Source organism: Limanda limanda, chromosome 3, assembly GCF_963576545.1.
Source record: "Limanda limanda chromosome 3, fLimLim1.1, whole genome shotgun sequence".
In the NCBI taxonomy this organism is placed as follows: Eukaryota; Metazoa; Chordata; class Actinopteri; order Pleuronectiformes; family Pleuronectidae; genus Limanda; species Limanda limanda.
In genome coordinates, this window is record NC_083638.1 from 6,881,747 (window position 1) to 6,904,740 (window position 22,994).

General features: G+C 42.5%; 1 protein-coding gene across 1 annotated transcript in view; it reads left to right on the plus strand.

Moving 5' to 3' along the window:
- kcnq1.1 (potassium voltage-gated channel, KQT-like subfamily, member 1.1) overlaps window positions 1-17,421 on the plus strand; it is a 39,915-nt gene extending 22,494 nt beyond the window's left edge. Inside the window, exons 7-17 of the mRNA XM_061068380.1 lie at window positions 1,825-1,935; window positions 2,599-2,694; window positions 2,891-3,007; window positions 4,420-4,558; window positions 8,116-8,172; window positions 9,886-10,015; window positions 13,533-13,608; window positions 14,866-14,960; window positions 15,096-15,142; window positions 15,357-15,418; window positions 16,256-17,421. Coding sequence (XP_060924363.1) covers window positions 1,825-1,935; window positions 2,599-2,694; window positions 2,891-3,007; window positions 4,420-4,558; window positions 8,116-8,172; window positions 9,886-10,015; window positions 13,533-13,608; window positions 14,866-14,960; window positions 15,096-15,142; window positions 15,357-15,418; window positions 16,256-16,516 — 1,191 coding nt within the window. The 3' untranslated portion in view covers window positions 16,517-17,421. The remainder of the gene's footprint in view (window positions 1-1,824; window positions 1,936-2,598; window positions 2,695-2,890; window positions 3,008-4,419; window positions 4,559-8,115; window positions 8,173-9,885; window positions 10,016-13,532; window positions 13,609-14,865; window positions 14,961-15,095; window positions 15,143-15,356; window positions 15,419-16,255) is intronic.
- The last annotated feature ends 5,573 nt before the right edge of the window (window positions 17,422-22,994 follow it).

Here is a 22,994-nt window from a genome sequence, read left to right on the forward strand (position 1 = left end):
TATGAAGCTTGAAGGACTGGAGGCCGGAGGAGGAACAACACGCCGGGCACTCGCTGTGTCTTTGTTTAATTTGTACTTAAACTGTCTATTCATTCTTTATGCTAAGCTAAGCTAACAACCTGCTGGGACATGACAGATTTACCATCATCTCATTTAACTCTTCTACTGGAGCAACATGTTAACAAAAAAGTTAAAAAATTTAAGTGGTAATGCAATTATTATTGTTTTAATTACAAGCAATAGTTACAAATAATACTCTGACCAAGTTCTTGTGAATATGTTAAATTTATTTCTTTATCATTTCTGTATTGTTGTTATTATATAATATGCTATCACTCAAAATCATTTAGAATAAGAATAATTGATTCTGATATAAAATAAGGGTCTGACTCATAACATTTGCTTTATTTTAACATTAAAAGTAACTTATGTTTTATAGAGTATAGCATTGCAGTCCACATGGAGCAATAAAAAGCACAAGTTACTGTGAACATCAACAATGTGTGTAGAACAAACAGGACAAAGACATTATCACAGGGGACGATATCAATTCAAAGAAAGTCCCACTGTTCGAAGTTGATGAAAAGGGATTTAAAATGATTAAAAGGGATTTATTTTCTTGTCCATATATTTCTTAAGCTTCTGAAGACGTTTGCACTGGTTTGGAAAACAGTCATTTAAAGGCCAGTTTCTGAATCCCAGCATAAATGCGCTGATTTGAAAAGGAACAACAAATTATTGGGATCTAGTGCTGTGTGAAGAGATATAGTTAAAAACACACATGCAGGACACACAGGACGATGCCAGCCCAAATTTATCATGTAGTAAATCTTGTTCTAAAACCATCCACATTTCTGACCCAGAACGAAAAAGACTGAATCAGGAGGTTTCGGAGTTCAGGCCGGAAAAAAAAACATAAAAATAACATCTCAGTCCATAATAACGGATTGAGAGGTCGATGTCTTTGTTGTTCCGAGTTGTACGAGCCCACAAAAAAACAGCCTTTTGCTGTTCGGGACGTAGTCACTTCTTTGTTTGTATGTCTTTTGAAGTCTAGCTTGTCATGGAGCCAGAAACCGAGGTTGCCAAATATTGTGTTAGTAACATTCCCCTCTTGCCAAAACGAGGGTTTATCAGAAAACATTGTTGTAAACAGTATTTTGGCAAGTGAGAGGTCAGATATAGACTGTGTTCTCTCCGCACTGCTGTTGTTGCTGTAGGAGTTGTGCTGGAGACCCTCGGGCACATCAAGTGGGCCGCTAATACAATCAGCCACGCAAGTGTGGTGCAGAGAAAACGGGATGAAAATGTATTTCCAGACAATAACTCACCACCTGCTCTGCTTCTTGGAAACTCTGATATTAAAAAATGTTCACACACAAACACAGAGCGGAGTAATAACAGCTTCTCTCTTATCAATAGAGGTTTATATCTGAATATTCACACATTGTAGAGCGGCTGTATCGCGAGTGTGTGTCAGTTTTCACTCCGACACACTGACGATGTAAAGAAGAGTCAGAGCAGTGAGGTCAGAGTTGAACTGAGAGCACGACAGCATGCTGAGGTTATTTAGCATTTAGTCATTGTACACACTGTGTCCTCCTGGAGCTGCTGGTGTGGCACAGCTGCAGGAACTAACTTATGCATGACTCAAGTAAGTTTCAGGGCTATACTTCTGCAGCTGATCGATAAATAATTAACAATGTTATGGATATTTCTTGCTGGTGCTGGTTTGTATTCCTCTTCTCTTCCAGACTGTTAATGAATTGAAGCCAGATTGAAGCGTCTTGTTGTAGTTTTATGTTTTTTTGTTGTGTTTCCAAGGTGACGGTGACGACCATCGGCTACGGAGACAAAGTGCCACAGACCTGGATCGGAAAGACCATCGCCTCCTGTTTCTCAGTCTTTGCCATTTCCTTCTTCGCCCTGCCTGCAGTGAGTGGAAAGAGGAATTGTATAACCTTGTCATATTTCAGGCTGAGGTCTCATTCAGCAGCTTTCAAATGTTGTGTTGGATTCCTCAATCCTGCTCTAATACATCCTGCTTGGTGAGGGACGTCCACATGGGACAGCTCAGGTCCTGAACACACTTTTTTAAGATATGCAAGATTAGAAATAACATTTTCATCAAGAAACGTGAATTATCTCCTGGGAAATTGGTGAAGATGTCAAATAAAACATCATCTGGCAATGTTGTGAGGAAAATTGGAATTAAATTAACTAGATTTGCCTCTTTGTCGGTATCTGCTCCAAAAATGTATTAATTATTTTTTGGCCCATGTCTCATCCTTTCCAAGGTTCATAGAAATCTGTTCAGTAGTTTTTGGATAACCCTGAAAACAATCCTTGGTCGGGGTCTTTTTAAAAACAAGTAAACATAAAACATTGTTCTCCGGGTCATTTTTCATAGTGATTTATACGACTACCATTTTAATCTTTCGGGTTCTGTGACTAAGGGAAAAAAATATGTGAAAGTGTTTAAAAATGAAGGCGTAATGTGCTGATGCTTAGTGGACTTTGTGTCTTTCTGTGGGTGTCGTGCCGCTGCCTGTGAACATGAGGCTCAGACTAAATGAATGAGCTGCTGTGTGTTCACAGGGGATCCTGGGCTCCGGCTTCGCCCTGAAGGTTCAGCAGAAGCAGAGACAGAAACACTTCAACAGACAGATCCCTGCAGCCGCCCGCCTCATTCAGGTATTTGACCCGAGAAAGATTAAAAAAAAATTACTGAAACAGAACCTCAATACAGAGCGGGGGGGTACTCGACTGTCTCCTAAGCCCCTAAGCCTGAGACCTTCTCTCCAGCACGGCAAAATTGTGGCTGTGAAATTTGTTCTATCCAACCAAGTCATTGCCATTTTCACGCCCCCCCCCCCCCCCCCCCCTCCAGACGTCATGGAGATGTTTTGCGGTGGAGAACTTGGAATCAGCCACGTTCAAGATGTTTTTGAAGAAGCGGTCCCACCTCATTGCCGCCTCGTTGTCTACGCCCAAGACCAAGAAATCGGTCAGTAATCTGCCTGCTGCTTTTCTATCAGTTTCCCTTTTATTAGGTACACCAAGGAACAACGACTACAGGACAGTTTAGTGATTATTCAACACTTTAAAGGTTGTAGTTTGTGGTGTTGTGGAGTTTTAAACCAGCAGATAATCCAGAGGCTCTCACTCTGACATCCGGACTTCAGTGCATGTCTTTATTATTTGATATTAATCGACTGCGTATAGAGATATGAAGATAAATCCTCTGGAGCGCCCCCTGGTGGCTGGCCACAGTGTAGATGAGACATATTGACCAAACTAAAAAGGCAAAGTGCCTTTCAAAGAAGTTTTTCCTCTTCCGCTTGTTACACAAATGTATGTTAATGTATTAATGTTGATGATGAATTTGTTTTCCTCCATTGTAGTGGATGGGACATCGACCAACCTATAAAGATAAAGCACATGTTAAATACAGTTTGAGGTCTTTTAAAGCTGTTCTTATCACACTTGTGTTTATCAAATTTGAAAAGGTAAAAGTGAAACATCTTGATTGACAGCTGGTACTGACTGTTGATTGGTCGAGAGTGTGTATCGCGGGACCTTGATACCGTGGCTACACACTAAAGCCCAGACTCTGGCTCGAAATAATGTAAAAAAGTTAGATGGCTGCTATGGTTATAATATTCATACTTATTTAAATATGGTGGACAAAACATTTATTTTAGTTTGGTGACCCTAATAAACTCCTTAATGGCTGCAGTTGTTCACTTTGATAATATTTGCTTTGAGAGCTACAGTTTGCTTCCTGTAACTCTTTGCTCAGCTTGACTTAATAGAAGAAGACAGTGTGAGACAGAGCCGAGGGACAAGGTTCTACATTAAACTACTTAACACCATTAAAACTTTGTCACAGTTTATTGTTGTGATGTTGTGGAGGATTAAGAACAAATCAAACATCATCAGCATTACCGAAGTTGTCAAAGTGTGAAAATCTGTTTGGGATCATTTTATTAAACATAAGAAATGAAAGAGGACCAGAAAAATAGGAAATGGAAGAAAACAGCCAGCAGGAGTTTATTATTGATTTATTTTTTCAATAATACAGTTTCCAGGCCGACAAGACTGCATATGTTTTAACTTCATTTCAAAGTGTTCTCTATATGAAAGGCCTCAATTTAGGGTGAAGCCCTACATAGGTCAAACATCTTTATTCGGATGAATACATAAATATGCTGCATTTAGACTCTCAATCGATTTATAAAAAGGTTTTAAAAATACCTCAATCTAACAAGCAAAAACAACAAATAGTAAAGTAATCGAGACGGGACAAATATGCGTTTCCTGTTGTGTCAAATGTCAACCTGAGTACAGAAGGTTTGTTCCTGTGCAGCTCAGCAGCAGCTGTTTGATGAGCGGAGGTTGTTTGCATTTCTCTGGCAGGTGAAGATAAGGAAGAAGTTGAAGAGCACAGACAAGGACAACGGTCTGATGTCTCCCACCATCCCCAGCATCACCTTCGACTCGGTGTTTGACAGCGGGAGGGAGCTGAGCTCGGACGTTTACAGCACCGTGGGCACAGGTACTGGACCGAGTCGACAGGAAGTGCTCGGGTGCAATAGGCTCCATCACCTCCCCTGTGTGGTATCGGGTTTTTAGGAAAAGCAGATCAAACGAGCAGAGAAAAGCAATAATGCACAGTGCACCTGCTGCAGACCCCACATTCAGCCAAGACGGGCAAAGGAAGATGTTTAGTATGAACTTGAGTTGTAGGGTTGTAGCCACAGGACGGGGGGGGGCAGAAAAAAGTCCAAACATTAAAGATGGATGAGCCCAGTGCAGCAATAAAACGTGAGGTTGCATTCGTGAGTGTGAACTCCAGCCGAGCGCTGCTGAATTCACAGAGCTCAGCACGGTAGCGCCGGCTCGATGATGGAGAGAGTGACGCAAAGAGGCAATTTAAATCATAAACCGTATCCTCCCATCTTTCATTATGTCAGGACGCTTCTGTGACCGTGAAACGCGAGTGACAATCGGCAGCAAAAAGGAACATATTCAGCGCTGAGTAAGCTGAACTTCATCTGGTGGCACCGTGGCTCATATTCTGCTCATATTCAGCTTCGTCATTTTAATTCTACTGCTTGAAAAGGTTTAATGTGCAGAAAACATCACTTTCCTCATTCAGCTCCCCCCTGGGTTTCAGAGCCTGTCTCTTTAAGACCCCAGTTGGTCTCATTCTTCTGTCCAAACAGGTCATTACAGTTCGGTTATGAAATATCCCCTTTGAACGTTTGAATGAAAGTTGGAAAGTTGGAATGAAAAGTGACAGCTCCAGCAGCCAGGCCTGCATTATGCAAATGTAAAGGAGGACGTCATAATAATGCAGACGAGTGACGAGGCGTTTCAGCAGCTTCAGGACTTTTCAGGGGCAGTGGGGGGGGTGGAGGCGACTTTGGACTTACCTGTTAAGCAGCACCGGCTCACGGTCGGGCCGGTGCTGCCGATAAGCCTCAAACATTGTTATTTTCAGAACTGCCTCGTACCGCTAGATACTGATGCAACATATCATTAGAAAGCTAAGATTCTTCCGATTCGACTGATGTAAACCATTTCACGTCACTCACCTAAGAAGCATCATATTAATCCACAGATCGCTAACATTCCAACGAAAACAGTCTTGGTACAAAGGTCCAGACGATCCAATCCAGTAACATAATCAGTCCAAAACACACTATTACATCAAAGAATAGCCACAGTCAGCTGTTGCGTAATCTCAGCGCAGCCAGCATCGAGATGTAAACAACATGAAAGATGTTTATTTGTATACATTTTAAACCATATGACAGGTTTTGCCTCCTTTATATAAAAGTATGATTTTGAGTGTAAAAGTAGCCTTTTTAGCCTAGTTGGTTACCATAGTTCCAGATGGCCTTTGTGGAAAACGCCTAGACATGCCCTTAGGAAAAAATCTGTGAAATATTCATTTTCTGTGTTATTGTTATCAATTTTGAACCACGGCTAGTCAAGGCTTCATGCTAGGGTCCCAGTGTGTTTTCCAGCTCATAAGTCCCAGCTAGAGTCATCTGCAGGCATCTGTTTAACAACACATATTCAGGCGGAAATAAAAACCTTCTACTTCACTGTGTTCCAACTGCTATTACTCAATGCCAGTAGCACTTAGACTGATTCTGACTGTTGGGGGGGAAAGTGCATGTACTCCAAATGGTTCAAGAACAGCTTTCAATTTACTTTCAGTACTCCTCTGACAGGCATTTTAGGTGAATCTCACCCGCTGCTTAAGAGGCTTCCTTTGTAGAACTTATACACAACAAACCTATTCAACACATTAGAGGGCTGAAAAACTGATTAAGAATAATTTGTCTCCTTTAAGGACCGAAACGTCGGCCTGTCTGTCACTTCTGTCTTAATTATACAAACAACTATTGGTTGGATTGCCGAGGACATTTTGAAGAGACATTCATGTTCCTCAGAGAAAGAACCCAAGACTCAATGGCTTTTCATATGCTACCATTTGCAGGTCAATGGTTTCAAACCCTCTCTTAACCTTGGGAGAATACTCCAAATGGGGTTAATTAGCCTCGGTATCTTATTCTAGCTGCAGTGTAAAGTCACCGTGCGTTAATTTAATCCTATGAACGCACCCTGCTCCGTACCCACCGGCCATGAATCATTTGTTCCGAGAGCAGAAGCAAGGATGTTGAGAGATATGAAATAAAGATATATAACCTGATAGAAGGTTGGATGGAGGAACGGATGTATTATTGAATAACTGAGTGTTTTCTATCTATTCATCCACTTCACTCATTTCCTTTTCTCTAATTTCTTTGGGATTGCGTCTCGGATGTTTACTTCTCTTTCAGTATTTTCCATTAATTTATCAACCTGCCTTTTTTTATAAAGATTTAAATAAATAACTCGAGCCATCATCATTGTTATTATTATTATCATGGCAACACGGAGGGCATTAATGGATATTCTGTTCAAAGCAGACGAGGAGACCGGGGTCTGTTTACTAGGAAAATGACACTTTTATCACGAACAACATATACAAACGTAACATCTGATTTGATCCCGCTCTCTGTTCTGCTCAGTTTTATAACGTTTATCTTTAACTCGGGCCGGGAACCCGAGCCGCTGCGTGACGGCCTGTTGCTTAGTGTTCTGTTCCAACGTGTTCGATGAGGATCGGCGTCTTCCTCCGTGAAGCTAAACACATTCTACACGTGGTCCTGCTGCATCCGAGCATCCACCGGGTGCTGCTTTATATTATGACTCATTTAAAGTTAATTGCCACGTTGCCATCTGGCGTGTGATCCAACTGACGGGACGCACGGCGGCTGCAGACGTCAGCTGCTGAGCCAACGCTGATCGGATTTTCTAATTTCTAATTTTTCTAAGTTCTAATTTAAAGTTGCCGGTTTCATATTGTCGAGTTTCTGTCGACTGGTTGTTAATCAATACATTATTAGAAGACTCAGGAAACACGGATACATGATTCAGGTACGGGAATCAGTCAGTTGCATCCTGCCTATCGTGGGCGCCTGTGGCTCAGGAGGTAGAGCGGGTCGCCCACTTACCAGAAGGGTGCTTGTTCAACCCCCAGCTCTTCCGTTCTGCGTGCTGAAGTGTCCACGGGCAAGACGCTTTGACTGTTGAGTGGTCGTCAAGACGAGAGAAGCACCATTATAAATACATTTACCTCTTTTAAGCAGATAATTAGGTTTCATTAGAGGACTTCTTCCATCGCTGGTTTTCATTATCGTGATTGATAAACTGTAAAATCCTGTGATTTGACAAACTTTCTGTCCCTGTCTCTGTTTCCTGTCTTGTCTTTTCGTCTCTGTCTCGGTGGCCGAGCAGGATCCCACAATCTGGCAGGATGTGGTGAGCCGCTGTTAGTGTCCATGTCCTGCACATGTCCTCATAGTAAACTCACTGTCCTTTCATACTCTTTACTTTAACACTCAAATCTGCACATAACCGTATGAGGTGTTGTGTTCTTTTGAATAACTAATGTAAATAAAATAGCATCTCAGCACATTTTTTGGACTAACATCACTATTTATTTTTGTAGTTTACGCTCTGTTGTCCACATCGATGTTGTTTGTTTCTCCTCAGATCATCAGCAGTCCTGGACGTCTTTATCCTCCCTTCAGTTCAGCTCCCCCCCTCCAGGTAATGTGTTGTTCTGAGTGGTTTTCTGTTGCTCTGTCCCTGGAGGTGAAGCTCTCGCCTGCACCGTCAGGTTCAAGTGTTGATATCGTCAGTGATTGGATGAGCAGTATAAATAGATAAAGGAGACATATGATGCCTCTTCAGTTTGTCTTTCCTCTGGTGGGCTATGTAGGGTTTTCTTTTGTGAATGTTAAAGTTCTGCAACATTTAAACAGCCTAACGTCTGTGGTGAAGACCCCCTGCACCCCCCCCACAGACATCACTGCTCCTGAAGCTCGTCAGCAGTCTGACAGATACTTGCGCATCATCGTGATGTCATGTGACACCGCGATGCCCCATGTTTGCATAATGCACCGCCAGCAGCTCGGGCTGTCGCTTTTTATTAGATTTTCTAACATTCATTCGAAAGTTTGTGGAACAGTTCGTATAAGAAGGTTAATGATCTGTTTTTATTCAAGATATATATACTGTATATATAAATATATATAAGCCCTTCAGACTTTCTGAAGTAGTTTACCTTCTGATCCAGCAGAGGGCGCTCACTATCAGTTTGACCTATTGCATGCCCTCTTGACCAACTGGTAAAGTAAACCAGTAATGATTAAAAGCTGAGCTGTAGAGACAGGGGCTGAAACCAAGTGTTTCAGACAGAGGCTGAAAAGAGGAGCTGCAGCAAAGGACAGTTTGAAGAAGGCAACATGTTTTCTAAATATTAAAGCCTGTAAATCTTTTTGTAATAATAACCCAGATGAAAATAATAAACCTGAACGGGGGCAGAATATCAGAATCCTCAAGCGTTTGAAGCTGTTTCCAAACCAGATATCTGTCATAGATCCTAATTTGTGCTGGAGTATCACACAATCCCCTTCGAGGGAGTGTAATCGGTTCTGTGTGTTCTTCTTGGGAAACATCAGTCGGCTTGTCAGGACATGTCATGACATCCGACATCAGACATCTGTCCCCCTTGACAGGACCAATTAAATCTGTTCCACTCCAACTCCCGTTAAAGAAAACCAGTTATATATCCTGGTTTTCTCTTCTCCAGCTGCCACAGTTGCAAAAAAACTGGGTTTTCAGGTTCAAATTATTAGCAGGTTTCCACAACAAGTGGAGATATTGACAATATGTTTGTTATTTTCACACAGTTCTTAATTACCAACAGCTTTCAAGTAGAAAAAGAAAGTTGACAACAGGAAATGATAAATCCCTTATTTCACCCATGAAGCTGTTTTAAATCTTTGTCATTAGTGCTCTTATAACTGCAGAAGTAAACTCAGATGTTTTAAATGATAGTTCAGTCATAATTCGAATCCGATCTATGAATAGTCAGGGTCATAATACTCCCACACAGAGGCTGCCTTCCTTAAAATCATTAGAGAGTTTGAGAAGCTGCTTAGTTTTATAACATTTATTTGAGCCATCTACTGAGGCAATGACTTTCATCTTAGTAAACTAATAGAATCTATAGACTCGCTTTATTCTCTGTTCTTATTGGGTAGATGACAAAGTGTTGGTGCAGCAGGGGAGAAAAAAGCGAGCAATTAAATGAATCGCACTGCAAATCCTCGGGTTTCTCACATATACACACATACATGTTCACAGCAAAGCAGGCTGGAACGCGAGCAGCAAACTGTAGTCAGCAGCATCAGTGGCTGTTCTGGATGCACAGATAACAGTCTCGTGTGGTGTGTGTGTGTGTGTGTGCACGTGCAGTGGAGAGACGCCCGGGCCTCTTGGATGTTCAGTCCCCCCCCCACCTCCAGAGGAACTGCAGCTTCGCAGACGACCTGGAGCTGGAGCCGGAGCGCTACAGCGAGCTGGCTCCCGTCAGCTCAGTGTCACAGTGAGTTCACACTGATGGGTGTCTGCGAAAACACACTTTAACGAGCACGTTAGAGAATGTTTGCATGCATATTTTTTTCCACTGCTATTTTGTAATTAACCTCTGTTATGTACCGAAACCCCCGAGTTCTCCTGTGTGGTGATTATCTATTAGGGGAAATGCACCGGTGCTCGCCGAGGCTCTTTCACTGCGAGAGGCCGAGAGCGTGATGAGGAAACGAGCGTTAAGTAACGGCGGTGTAATGTAAGGGCACAGTAGTGAAACGAATGGAGCGACAGCCTCGACCCATGGGATCATCTTTCTAAACGCTGGGGTAATGATGCGTCGTTCCAAATGCACGCGGCCGCCTCGTTGGCAAAGATCACTCTGTGCTCGGTTGACGACCGAAATATGGAACCAGCTGTTCTCCGCCCGCAACACCACAACCAGTGTCATGCTAAATTGAGCCATTACGAGATGCTGCCGCTGGTTCTGTTCATAACGAGACAACACAGAATTGAAAAAGATTAAAAAATGTGCTACTTTAAACTGCGTTTGTCAAATCTCTGTGAATTCCAAATTATCAATATTATCAATACAGCAGCGGAGAAATAAATCCTGCTCTTTATATTGGGAAAAAAAACCTTATCGGCAAAAAACCTTATCGGCAGCACCGGCCCGCGGGCGTCAAGACACTAACACAAAAAAAACAATCACAAAGTCGACGTCACTCACCTAAGAAGCATCATATTAATCCACAGATCGACAACATTCCAACGAAAACAGTCTTGGTACAAAGGTCCAGACGATCCAATCCAGTAACATAATCAGTCCAAAACACACTATTACATCAAAGAATAGCCACAGTCAGCTGTTGCGTAATCTCAGCGCAGCCAACATCAAGATGTAAACAACATGAAAGATGTTTATTTGTATAAATTTTAAACCATATGACCGGTTTTGCCTCCTTTATATAAAAGTATGATTTTGAGTGTAAAAGTAGCCTTTTTAGCCTAGTTGGTTACCATAGTTCCAGATGGCCTTTGTGGAAAACGCCTAGACATGCCCTTAGGAAAAAATCTGTGAAATATTCATTTTCTGTGGTATTGTTATCAAATTTGAACCACGGCTAGTCAAGGCTTCATGCTCGGGTCCCAGTGTGTTTTCCAGCTCATAAGTCCCAGCTAGAGTCATCTGCAGGCATCTGTTTACCAAAAAATATTAAGGGGGAAATAAAAACCTTCTACTTCACTGTGTTCCAACTGCTATTACTCAATGTCAGTAGCACTTAGACTGATTCTGACTGTTGGGGGGGAAAGTTCAGAATGTTACCTTTCAAAAGAGATCATGCATGTGCTCCAAATGGTTCAAGAACAGCTTTCAATTTACTTTCGGTACTCCTCAGACAGGCATTTTAGGCGAATCTCACCCGATGCTTAAGAGGCTACGACCTATTAAAAATGTACCTTCTCAGAAATGTATTTATTTTGTTTTAATGCCCCATGTATTTGTGTGGATGAACAAGGCTTCCCTAAATTTAAAGGTTCAGTTTGTAGAATTTAGTGACATCTAGTGGTGAATGTGTATGTTGCAGCTGAACTCGCCTCACCTCACCCTGCCCTTCCAAACATGAAAGAGAACCTGTGGAAGCCTCCAGTTGTCATAACAACTCAAAAGGTTTAATTTGTCCAGTCTGGGCTTCTGTCAAAAAAACATGGCTGCCTCCGTAGAGAGGACCCACTCCTCATGTAAATATAAATAATTAAATATAAAGGGTCATTCCAGAGTGAATAAAACAATAACTTGTACAATTTAGATGAAACACACTAGTGAAAACATCATAAACAACATTTAAAAACAAAATTAAGAAACTCTCCCTGTTCACACTTCACTCCCAGTTAAACTGATCCTCGGCGTCCCACTGTTCCCCCCCCGTCCCTCCTTCTGTCTCCGGTCGTATCGGCAGCTAGGGTTGCAAAATTCCGGGAATATTCAAAGTTGGAAACTTTGCATGGAAATTAACGGGAATTAACGGGAAGATACGGGAATTAACAGGAATTAACGGGAATAAACTGGACATTTTGTTGGTAATTTATACTAACTGTATTTACCTTGTTATATACAGACATAAATATAAACATTTTGTTTTGTCATAGGCTGATTTGAGCCCTGAGGAAACTTTGGGCACTTGACTATATGCTTCTGCATCGTTGTGTCATTCTTAACATAGGTCTTTGCACAGTATTTGCAAATGTACACAGCCTTTCCTTCTACATTGGATGGAGTGAAATGTCTCCACACATGAGATAGTGCACGTGGCATTGTTCTGTAGAATAAGATGAGAAAATAGTTTGTAAAAAAACGCTAATGCAATGCCAGAGATATAAATAGTTAGCCAAACTATTGGAATCGTCTGTGAAAATATTTTACAATTGATGGATAAATGAATGGAAATAGGCTAGATGAACAGATGAACAATCCTCAATCAGCATGCTAATATATTTTCCCGAGTAATATCATCGAAACTTACCTGACTAGTCCTGCACACTACAGCAAGCCTCAATAGCTCTGCTGTAGAGTGAAGGATGCTGGGAGTTATCTGTGCATGTGATGGAAGAATGCACAGTGGAGGGTTGAAACTCTCAACGTGCAGCGTGTGGTGCATTCCATACATCTTTTAAATAGAGTTTTGAATTATGTTTTTATTGCTCAGCGTTTCATTTGCGTAGTTGTTTTTTTTTCAAAATTCCCAAAATTAACTTCCCATGGAAAGTTTCCGGAAACTTTCCGGAAATTTACCGGAAACTTTCCGCCCCTTTGCAACCCTATCGGCAGCACATGAGCACATGCATCACATTTTGGCCGCAAACTGGATTTCACAGAATGGGTCACTGAGCACATCATTGACATTTCATGATGGATGCAGAGAAAGGTGCGTTTGAGAAACAGCCGGTCGCATTGCCTGTGAAAAGTCCATCATGAGAAACCTCTCCCCTCTTTCCCCTTAACCAGATCTGATAGAGAGCTCACTGCTGCTGCGCCTCACACACACTCATCCTCTGCTCCACCAGGGTAATGACCCCAATAAGTAATAGATCCTTAATAACCGCCCCCCCATACACACACACACACAATATAACAGAGGATAAATGTGCGACAGTCCCTCCCAGCCTTCATTAATGATTTTCAGAGAAACACTCAGACCCCAGAAATCGATCAAGCCGCCTTCATCGCATTCAGAGGAAGACGAGTCATAAGGGAGCGGCGTTTTGACGGCGTCGGAATAGTAATCAGGAAAACTCTGCTGCGCTGAATATTCGCCCTAAATTGATATTCTTCGGGTAAGAGGGGCAATGTTCAGCGAAGGGAAAATAAAGCCGGGGTCTGACGCTGAGGTTTTTCTCTGACACCTGTTTTATAAAAAGAACAAAATCAATTCAAACAACATTTTCCACCGGCGCTCTCGGTGTCATTACATTTCCTCAGGAGAAATTTCAGAGTAACATGAACTCATCCCTGTGAAACTTCTCTTCCCCAGAATGACAGAGTCGCACAGAAAAGCCATTCGAGTGATCCAGAGGATGCGCTACTTCGTGGCCAAGAGGAATTTCCAGGTAAATTGAAAATAACTTTTCTTTCAACGATTTGTAAAAACATTTGCTCAGAAAGTTTCTTTCATGCTGCACATCAAAACAGACCTTGAAATGTGTTCTCTGAGGTAACTGAAAAGCATCTGGTTCCGTTCATTCGCAGTTTTTCAACATTCACATTTTATTAATGTATTCATAATAAAAGTACGCTGCTTACCCAGTTGTATGTGTGTAGACTCTGTCGTAACAGCACAGACAGAACAACACAAAACCCCAGAGACTGGGAATCAACAATAACAAATTAATACTTTTAATCTCTGAAGAAGAATCAATAGTTAATCGTACTTTCCCAGGTACAGGTTTCCATTCATATTAAAACGGTTTTCATCTCATCCTGTTCCATTGTAGTGCACATCCAATCAGCACAGTCCCAACTGTTTGTGTTGTACACTTGGACATCTGCATTGTGTATCCATGAGCACTGAATGTGCCTTCAGACGTGCAGGCACAGATGTTGGGGTGATGGCGTCGTTGTGTTAACAGCGAGTGTTTGAAGTTGTGTAACAGCAGCGTTTTGTAAATGAGCCTTTTAGCAGCAGCAGCCTCACAGAGTAGGAAGGTTGTCCGGGGCTTATGGGCTTTGTTCAATCCTCCATTTTAATCAATGAACTAAAATATAGGGTAGGTACTCTTATGGGTGGTGCAGTTGGTTTACAGGAGTTTTATATGTTCTCTCATTGCCTGTGTACCACTGTCCAGACGCATGTGGGCTAATCGCAGACCCTGAAACTGCCTGTTGGTGTGAATGGTTGTTTATATATCCATTATATATATATATAATTATATAATGGATGAAATTTATGTAACTGTCTGACAGTGAATACAGACCGGCAGCATTAATATTCAGTGTCTGATTTCTATACTACATTTAAATTTGACTCATTCAGTTACATGTAAATGTTTTGTAAAAGTTTGCCCTCAACTCCTAATTTCCAACCCGTAAAGTGCCGTGTAGGTGTTGTGAAAGGTTCCTATTTGAATTAAGTTTGTTATCATTATAATTATTCATATTATTCTAATTTATTATCATCCCTCTTCATCTTCTTATCATTATGAGCTCAGCAGCAGAGTGAGGAGTGACCAACCCCTTTAAAAACTTAGAAATCCTGCAATGACATCCTTTTCAAAGACAGAAAAATGTAACCTAGAGTTATATCAGGAGCTTTTTTATGACAGACAGTAAATTTTAAGTCTTCTGCTTGTTGTCTTTTGTCCCTTTAGCAAGCGCGTAAGCCGTACGACGTGCGGGACGTGATCGAGCAGTACTCCCAGGGTCACCTCAACCTCATGGTGCGGATCAAGGAGCTGCAGAGGAGGTAAAGGATGAGTGGGTCCCTGAGTGATGCAGGGACCAGAGGTGTGTGTGTGTGTGTGGGACGAGATTCAGAGCGAGTGTGTAGATGTGTAAACGTTTACTCTCTCTGACCGGAGCCTCCCATTGTCCCTCTCAGAATGGACCAGTCTTTAGGGAAGATAACTTTGTTCCAGACGGGCCCAGGTAATGAATCACTCCATCGCTTCCTTGAAAATACACAACAGTGGCCGAGCAACACACCACAGCCCGAATCCTCCTGTCTTATTATTTACTGGACTGTTGTCTCTCTCTCTCTCTCTCTCTCTCTCTCTCTCTCTCTCTCTCTCTCTCTCTCTCTCTCTCTCTCTCTCTCTCTCTCTCTCTCTCTCTCTCTCTCTCTCTCTCTCTCTCTCTGAAGACAGAGCCAGGGACAAAGGCACCAACTCCATCGGCTCCAGACTCAACAGGATGGAGGACAAGGTGGGATTTGGGCCATTTCACTGGGAAGTGTTCTCTTGTACAGTTTTCAGATCGTTGTGTTTTGTTTTGTGAGGGAATCTACACGAGCGTGTTTGTCTTGTTTTTGATGGTTTGTTCTTCTGTGAGAACAGGCTTTCTCTCAGGAGGACGTTGACATTACAGCGGCAGCTTCACTCATCAAGACAAACACAACGAGGAGCGTTTTGGATAATGCAACAAAAGACAGAATCTTTTTGTTGCATTACGAATACAATTATTTCCAGATCCCTGTCGTTGTTGTTGTTGTTGTTGACTCAAATATCAAACTTTAACAGCTCGTGCCAATTCGGCAGCGCAGAAATAGAAACCTTGAGATTTGTGCTTTGTTCCATTTTTACTTAAGATGTATCAAAACAAAGCAAAGAAAAGAAAAGAAAAATTAAATTAAATAAAGCGTCCCCCTAGTGTCTTCAGTTCCCGCCTCGCCGCCATGAGCAAAACTATCAAACGCATTTAATTCCTGGAAAAATTCGTTTGGCGAATAACAAAGTGATTTTTCCCTTTTGCTTATGAAAATAAAATCCAACTTAAACTGGCATTTAGTGTCGCTGCTACCGACTGCTTTGAAATGTAATTTAGTTTGATCCAATCCCGATAGACTGTGCACGACACAACTGTAAAATAATTAGACGAGTTAGTTTCTGGGTAATTAAATCATATGATGGATATAACTGAACTGTTCTCCTGTGTTGAAACTCACAAATTAACATATTTAATTTAGTTTGAATGACAAAGAATCATTTGTTGTGTACACCAGTGGATGCTTTGAATCCTCAAACTTTATTGACCTTTTAACAGATAACGCACGTGGACCAGACTCTGAAGCGTATTGCCGAGTCGCTGTCCTTCCTGCGGGACCAGAGGGACGCCGGGGGGGGCGAAGGTGGGGACAGGCCGAGACCTCAGCCAAGGCGGAGCAGTAATGTCGCCCCCCCCGGCCAGGACAGCCTGCCGAGCTACGAGCAGCTGTCCTCATCGCCCTCGTCCGTCTCCTTCAGCAACGCACCTGGTTCCAACGCTCGCTTCACTGCCACGGCCAATCAGGACGAGGGCTGCTGATCCGTCTCTCCATCCGTCCATCACTCCGACTGTCTGTCTGTCCCCCTGTATGTCCCTCACTGTCTGTCTGTCCACCTGTATGTCCCTCACCGTCTGTCTGTCCACCTGTATGTCCCTCACTGTCTGTCTGTCCACCTGTATGTCCCTCACCGTCTGTCTGTCCACCTGTATGTCCCTCACCGTCTGTCTGTCCACCTGTCTGTCCCTCACTGTCTGTCTGTCCACCTGTATGTCCCTCACTGTCTGTCTGTCCACCTGTATGTCCCTCACTGTCTGTCTGTCCACCTGTATGTCCCTCACTGTCTGTCTGTCCACCTGTATGTCCCTCACCGTCTGTCTGTCCACCTGTATGTCCCTCACTGTCGGTCTGTCCACCTGTATGTCCCTCACCGTCTGTACATCCATCCACTGTTGTTCCTATCCCATTCATCCATCTCTGTCCATCTCTATCCATCCATTCAGCTTTTCGTCAGTCCACCCACTGTTATTTCTATCCCATCCAATCCGTCTGTCTGTCCATCCGTCCATCCATCCATCCATCCGTATATTTATTCCATCCGTCCATCTCTCTTATCAGAAACATCTCATGAGACTGTTAATAAGTGAAAGAGAAGAAAGAAATGAAATGATTTCCATGTTGGTTTGTTTCATAGCAGAAGTCTGTTAGATGTATTCAGGCTAAAGCAGCAGCATCATGTTCTGTGATTCAATATCATATAAATATATATATATTTGAAATCATTTTAATCACCTTCATCTTTGGGGAGAGGCCTTATATTTCATTACTTCTCATATCATTTTAATCAATTGCTGTTTTCCCCTTTTTAATTTTAATTTCACCTTTTCTCGCGAATGTTTAGACGTATTCTTCTGTAGCAATAAATGATTGTGGTTATTATTATTATTACCGAGTGTTTACTTGTTGTGTCCGGTGCCTTCGGGGGGAATCTCTGACTCAAACAAATGAGCTAATTAATTCAGTTTCAGTCGATGGGTTCGTTCTTGGTAAAAGTTTATATTATCATATTAATAACAGAGTGTCTTTACTCTTTCTCTTCCCTCCTCGTGTCATCAGTCAGAATGATGTTTAACCTTTGCGGCTCCACACCGAGGTTCCTTTGCAGTCACACGTATCACCACGACTGTGTCGGCAGCAGACTTTCCTTTGTTGTCTTGAGGTGGGGGTGTCCGCCGAGTCCGAGCTGACGGCTAATACCACGGGCTTTACACATGTGACCTTTGGGCAGCAGCTGGCGACCTTTCCCCCCCCCCGCCGGCCGTCCGTGGGGTGCCTTTACATTCCTTCACTGGAGTGGCCGAGTGGAAGAAAAGGCCCAAGCGACCATCTGCCTCTGGTGTCCACAACAATGGGCCCCACCCTCCTTAAGTGTGCTGAGGGTGTCCGGCCTTTGTCCCGACCCGAGCTGGGTGAGGGGGGAGTTTGTTTACGAGGAGGCTGTAAAATGTTTTTGCCCCCCCCCCCCCCCCCCCGGTGATGAGCGTTACTTTGGATGTTGGCAGAGGAAGTCGGTAATTAGTCGTAGAGCCATAAACACTAAATAAATAAGGAGCCTTTTTTTTTTTTTTTTTTTTTTTTTTTAAAACCTGAATGACTTCTCTGGGAAAATATTTACAGTGGGAATAAAAAAAAAGAGTATTTTCAGCAAAAAACATTTTATTTGCTTAAATGCACAAATCTATAAATATGTCAAAGTGACTCGGAGTTTTAATGGATTTAACTTTCACTTCTCAAACCTGCATGTGGGTGTAGCTGCTGGAGTCTGCACACTTTCCTGAAATGATTCTGAGCGACTGTAAGTGGGAAAACAAATGTCTGAGTCACTTTCTCTGGACATATTCACAAACCTTTCCTGCAGCCCTCTTTAGTAAGGTATCCGAAAATGTCCGAGAGAGTAAACATGTCCTTAAAAATGTCCTTAAAATTCAAAACTGAAGTATCTCACAAACACCTCAGGAGGACCGAGAGGAGCCATGAACATAGAAAACACAGAAGAAGACTTTAAAAAGCTTTTGAGGACAAGGGCCCTTACAGCAAAAAGGCCAGACCTAATTTTCTCTGCGATTTTCAGACTTAATGCTGAAAACACATGTAGTAGATGGCTTCTGCATCAGATGGACTAACTTCAGCCGTCTCTGCAGTTTTCCTCTTTCATCTTTTTCGAATTATCTCCACAAAGGAAGTTGTTGTCTGTTGTCTGTTTGTCTCTTAGCAGGTTTACGCTAAAACTGCACTAACGACTTTCACCAAAATTGCTGTAATGGTCGTTCTGATGGAGAAGCGCGAGTTTCTCTTCAGCCGTGCGCTCTCTAGTTTGGTTAATGCATTTTCTACTTTTAAAAATCGGACTAACAACCTGTTGAGAAGACGTCCCAGTCATGATTTCAGGATTTTTATTTCAGGCCTAGATTAATTTCAACACTTTCAGCAGGAGCACATCACCGGGATGATAATTGCCTCAATCACAGCAGTGGTCTTCATTCACTGATGATGCACTGAGCAGCTTGTGTGTGTTTTTATCTTTAAGAGAATATAACCAGGCGGTGGGTGGGGACACCGGGAGCCCACGGGACCCTTTGATTATTGATTCCTTGTCCGGTGAAACTAAAAATACCCCCCGGCGGAGCGGAGAGTCACAACATCATCTGTTCCTCATTTAGACGTAACGCACTTAACATTGTTTGTCCTTGGCAGCGAGTCATTTAATAATGCAAATGTGATGTTGGCTCTTTCTGTTACGCTCGTGGGTAAATATGAACTCAACCCTCCCTCCCCCCATCCCTCCTCCTGGCGGTGCTGACACACTCACACACTAACACACTCACAACACACACAGACACACACACACACACAAGCTTCAAACTGGGCACATGTTGGGATAAAGGCTGCCTCGACTATGAAAAGGGGAAAAAGTGAAGACAAGAGAGAAGCTGAGGAAAGACCTGGGGGGGGGGGGGTTCTAAAGGCTGATTTGCAGGTGAAATGATGGCACACTCTGCTTTGTGGCCATTGTCCTGAGCTCTTGCCAGATGGCCTCCTAAAGTGCTTCAGAGCAGAACCCCCCCCCCAACAGACACACACACACACAAACACACACACACACACACACACACACACACACACACACAGTGGGGGTGCATGTGCGTCCGTGGGGTTCAGTCTCACTAATGGGCTAATTTGGCAGCTACAGCTCATATTAAGTGGTTTAATTTTAAGATTGACAGCCTGGTCCCTAGGATTGTGATTATGGAATATCTCATAAAACCTCTCATAATGCATTTCACATTAGATAATATGATGTAATATACGACAGATGATAAGCTTGACCTATGTGGAAAATGTGTCTGCAGTATAAAAACACACGGTATAAAAACCTGCAATAACTTTAAAGATGTTTTGTCCAACTTATAACTTGAATTGATTTTTTTTCTATATGTTTACACAGGGACACTTTAACATTATCAGCGTGCTCATCTGCCTCAGAGTCAGCATAAAACCAACGATCTGTTTTCTCACAGGACTGCAGCTATATTGAAAAACACAATCATCTTCAAATCTATATACCGACGGCGTAATTTATAAATCTCAGACCAGTGTTTTGAAGCTTTACGATGTTTTTTTAAAAGCTGAAAACTCAGGAAAGCAGCTGAAGTGTTCATCATGTGTATAAAGAGCAGTCGGACAAGAATGGGACTTAACGGCTTAATCTGTGTCCAGTGCAAGATTTTAGCCACAGAAACATTTTCACAATGCACCAGAGACATGTTGCACATAAGAATGTTTCATTTCCTATGATACAAATAACTGTTTTTGCAGTTATCTTCTGCAGGAACCCTGGAAGGCATAAACTTTACTGGACTATTTGTGAGGCATTCACTGGAGAACTGAAGTAAACTTTCAGAACTGTTGGGATAAGGAATCAAATCAAATCAGTGAAGAAAGTTCTGCGCATAAAAAATGTTTTGGGTGCGTGTGAATAATCAATTTGCATTAATCAACGAGTGAATTCCAAGTTGTTATTTATCATGTTTTTGTTTGCAAATGGAAAGTCACAATGCTGAAAGGAAAACACCCCGGAGCAGAAAATACAATAAGACCAAAATAAGGAATCAAACAGTTTATTAAAACTGAAATATTTGTTAAAATTTACAAGCTTCTTGCGTCTCAGCCATTGAGGACAAAATAGTGCTTTTTGTAAATATCATTAATCGAAGCAGCTCCGTACATTAAAATCCATTCAAAAGATACAAGAACAATAGGAACAAAAATACATTCTCTTGTTTGAATGTTCAAAAACTTGAAAAAACAACATCATGATAAGTTAAACAAACATTTTTAGAATAAATAAAAAAATGCCCATAAATAATATAAATAACACAAAATTGTAGAATTTCATGTCAGGAACACACACACACACACACAAATAAAAATGAAATACTTTAAATTAAAATAACGTTAAATCCCTTGGGTCCAGTCCAGGTAGATGTTCTGCATGTGGAAATATACATAGTCTTTAAGTTTTGTTCGGCAGATTGTTCATCTTATTGTTTTGCACTGAGTTGCGTCACTGGAGCTTGTGTGGGTCTGGATCTTAGTGTCTGTCGATCTCCTCCTCTTTGCGAAGAAATCTGCAAGAAGAAAGAAGAAGTTAGGATGAGACCAAGTTCTCCAAATAAGAATATGTTACAGGATGAAGTAAAATATTGAAAAACACATTGTGCATTTGTAGTTTTCTGCTTGTTCCTCACCTGTAATTCGTGCGTAATTCCGGGCTTTGGCTGCGGGTTTGGAGAGAGACCTCTTCCTCCGGACGGGCGTCACCTCAGCGGGTCGCTTGGTGTTGAGGATGCGGGGACAGTTCTCCTGGTTGGTCCCTGCGCTTCCTCCACCATCCACACCATCACCTCCATCACCACCAGCACCATCCTCCTCCTCCGGGGTACCAGCAGCCTCCCTGGGCTCCGCAGGCTCCAGGTAGAAAGCAGCAGCGCAGTCCGATGGCATCTCCTCCCACTGGAACCGGCCGGGCAGCGGAGTCTCCTCCTGGAAGTTGAAGTTCCAGCGGCGGGTGTCCTGCTCGCTCATCTCCCGCAGCCGGAGCTTCAGGTCCCGGCGCAGCTGCTCCTGGTCCACGGGGCCGAACAGGCTCCGGCACACCGACTCCCTGCGGCTGATGGAGGTCATTGTGCAGATGGGGGTTTTCCTGGAGAGTCTCTGTGCAGATTGGATGAGTGAAGCTGCTGCTGTCTCCGTCTCTTGGCCTCTTGGTCTGATGCGTGATTTGGCTGCAGGGAGCTTTAAAAGCGACGGGACGCACGAAGCTGTGTTTGTACACAATGAGAGCAGGACGCTGATTGGCTGCGGAGGTCTGAATTGGAGGTTAAAGGGGCGGAGGGTGAGGGTCATCCATTGTGTGATGACGACCATTGACACAATAAATAAAAAACTCATTGTTTATATATAAATGAACCAGTTCAGCCAATGATGGCCTTCGGGTTCTGGGCTAAACTAAATGGATATGAGCCTAAATCTGGGTTTGACCCCCAGTGACCCCAGTGGTAGATGCTGAATAAAGCCTCAATTATCACAAAAGAAACGTGGGCCACCTTTGGCACCTTTATCTGACATGAGGTATTGTTATGGCCCAATTTCCATCTTCCCTAGTGCTATTTAGCCCGGACGTGGGCCAAAACAATCTTGGATCCAACCTGCCTGTTTGGAAAGGGCTGTTTACTTGGCCTGTGTTGATGCTCTGCAGCTTCTGGAGAATTATTTCTTGTCTTTAGCGAGTGCTTTACAATATACTGCCACTTTTTATTGTTTGTGCTGGATGTTGTGTGCAGAGTTGAAAACTTTGCGTTCATCCTACCTGGTTTATCTGCAATGAGGATTTTATAGTCAATGATTTTCAGACCCAAATCCAGAACTTTTAAAGAGAAAATCTCTGTAACTCAGGTCCATATAAAGCATTAAGGCAACAAAGTGAACATTACACTATTACCTTAAGGACAAACTCTGTACCCGGAAGTTATTCCATAAATGTTGCTTCCAAGACGGAGATCAGCACCAGTAACTAAAGTATAACTGTCTGTGTCAGGTGGATGTTGCTGCTGTAGTTTATCTGTGGACGTGGAAGAAAACATGTTCAACTTGCCCCCGATGACTTCTGCAGAGCGTGTTAATTAAATTTGTATTAATTTGAACCTGTTGTGGGTCTGAACTGCACCAAAGTTACCACGGATGTTCCCGAGGACATTGAGAATTCACATACCAAGTGTCAAGCTGATGAAATGAATGGTTTCCACAGACGTAGATACAGCGGTAACGTTTTTCCTAACCAACCATCAGTCTTTAATCTTATCCTTGGTGCATGTGACCTTTACATTTTGAAGTGTTGTCATTGTGAGTCCATCCTACTTTTCATTTCATTTCCCTGTTGCAGCTGTTAGTGAGTAAAAA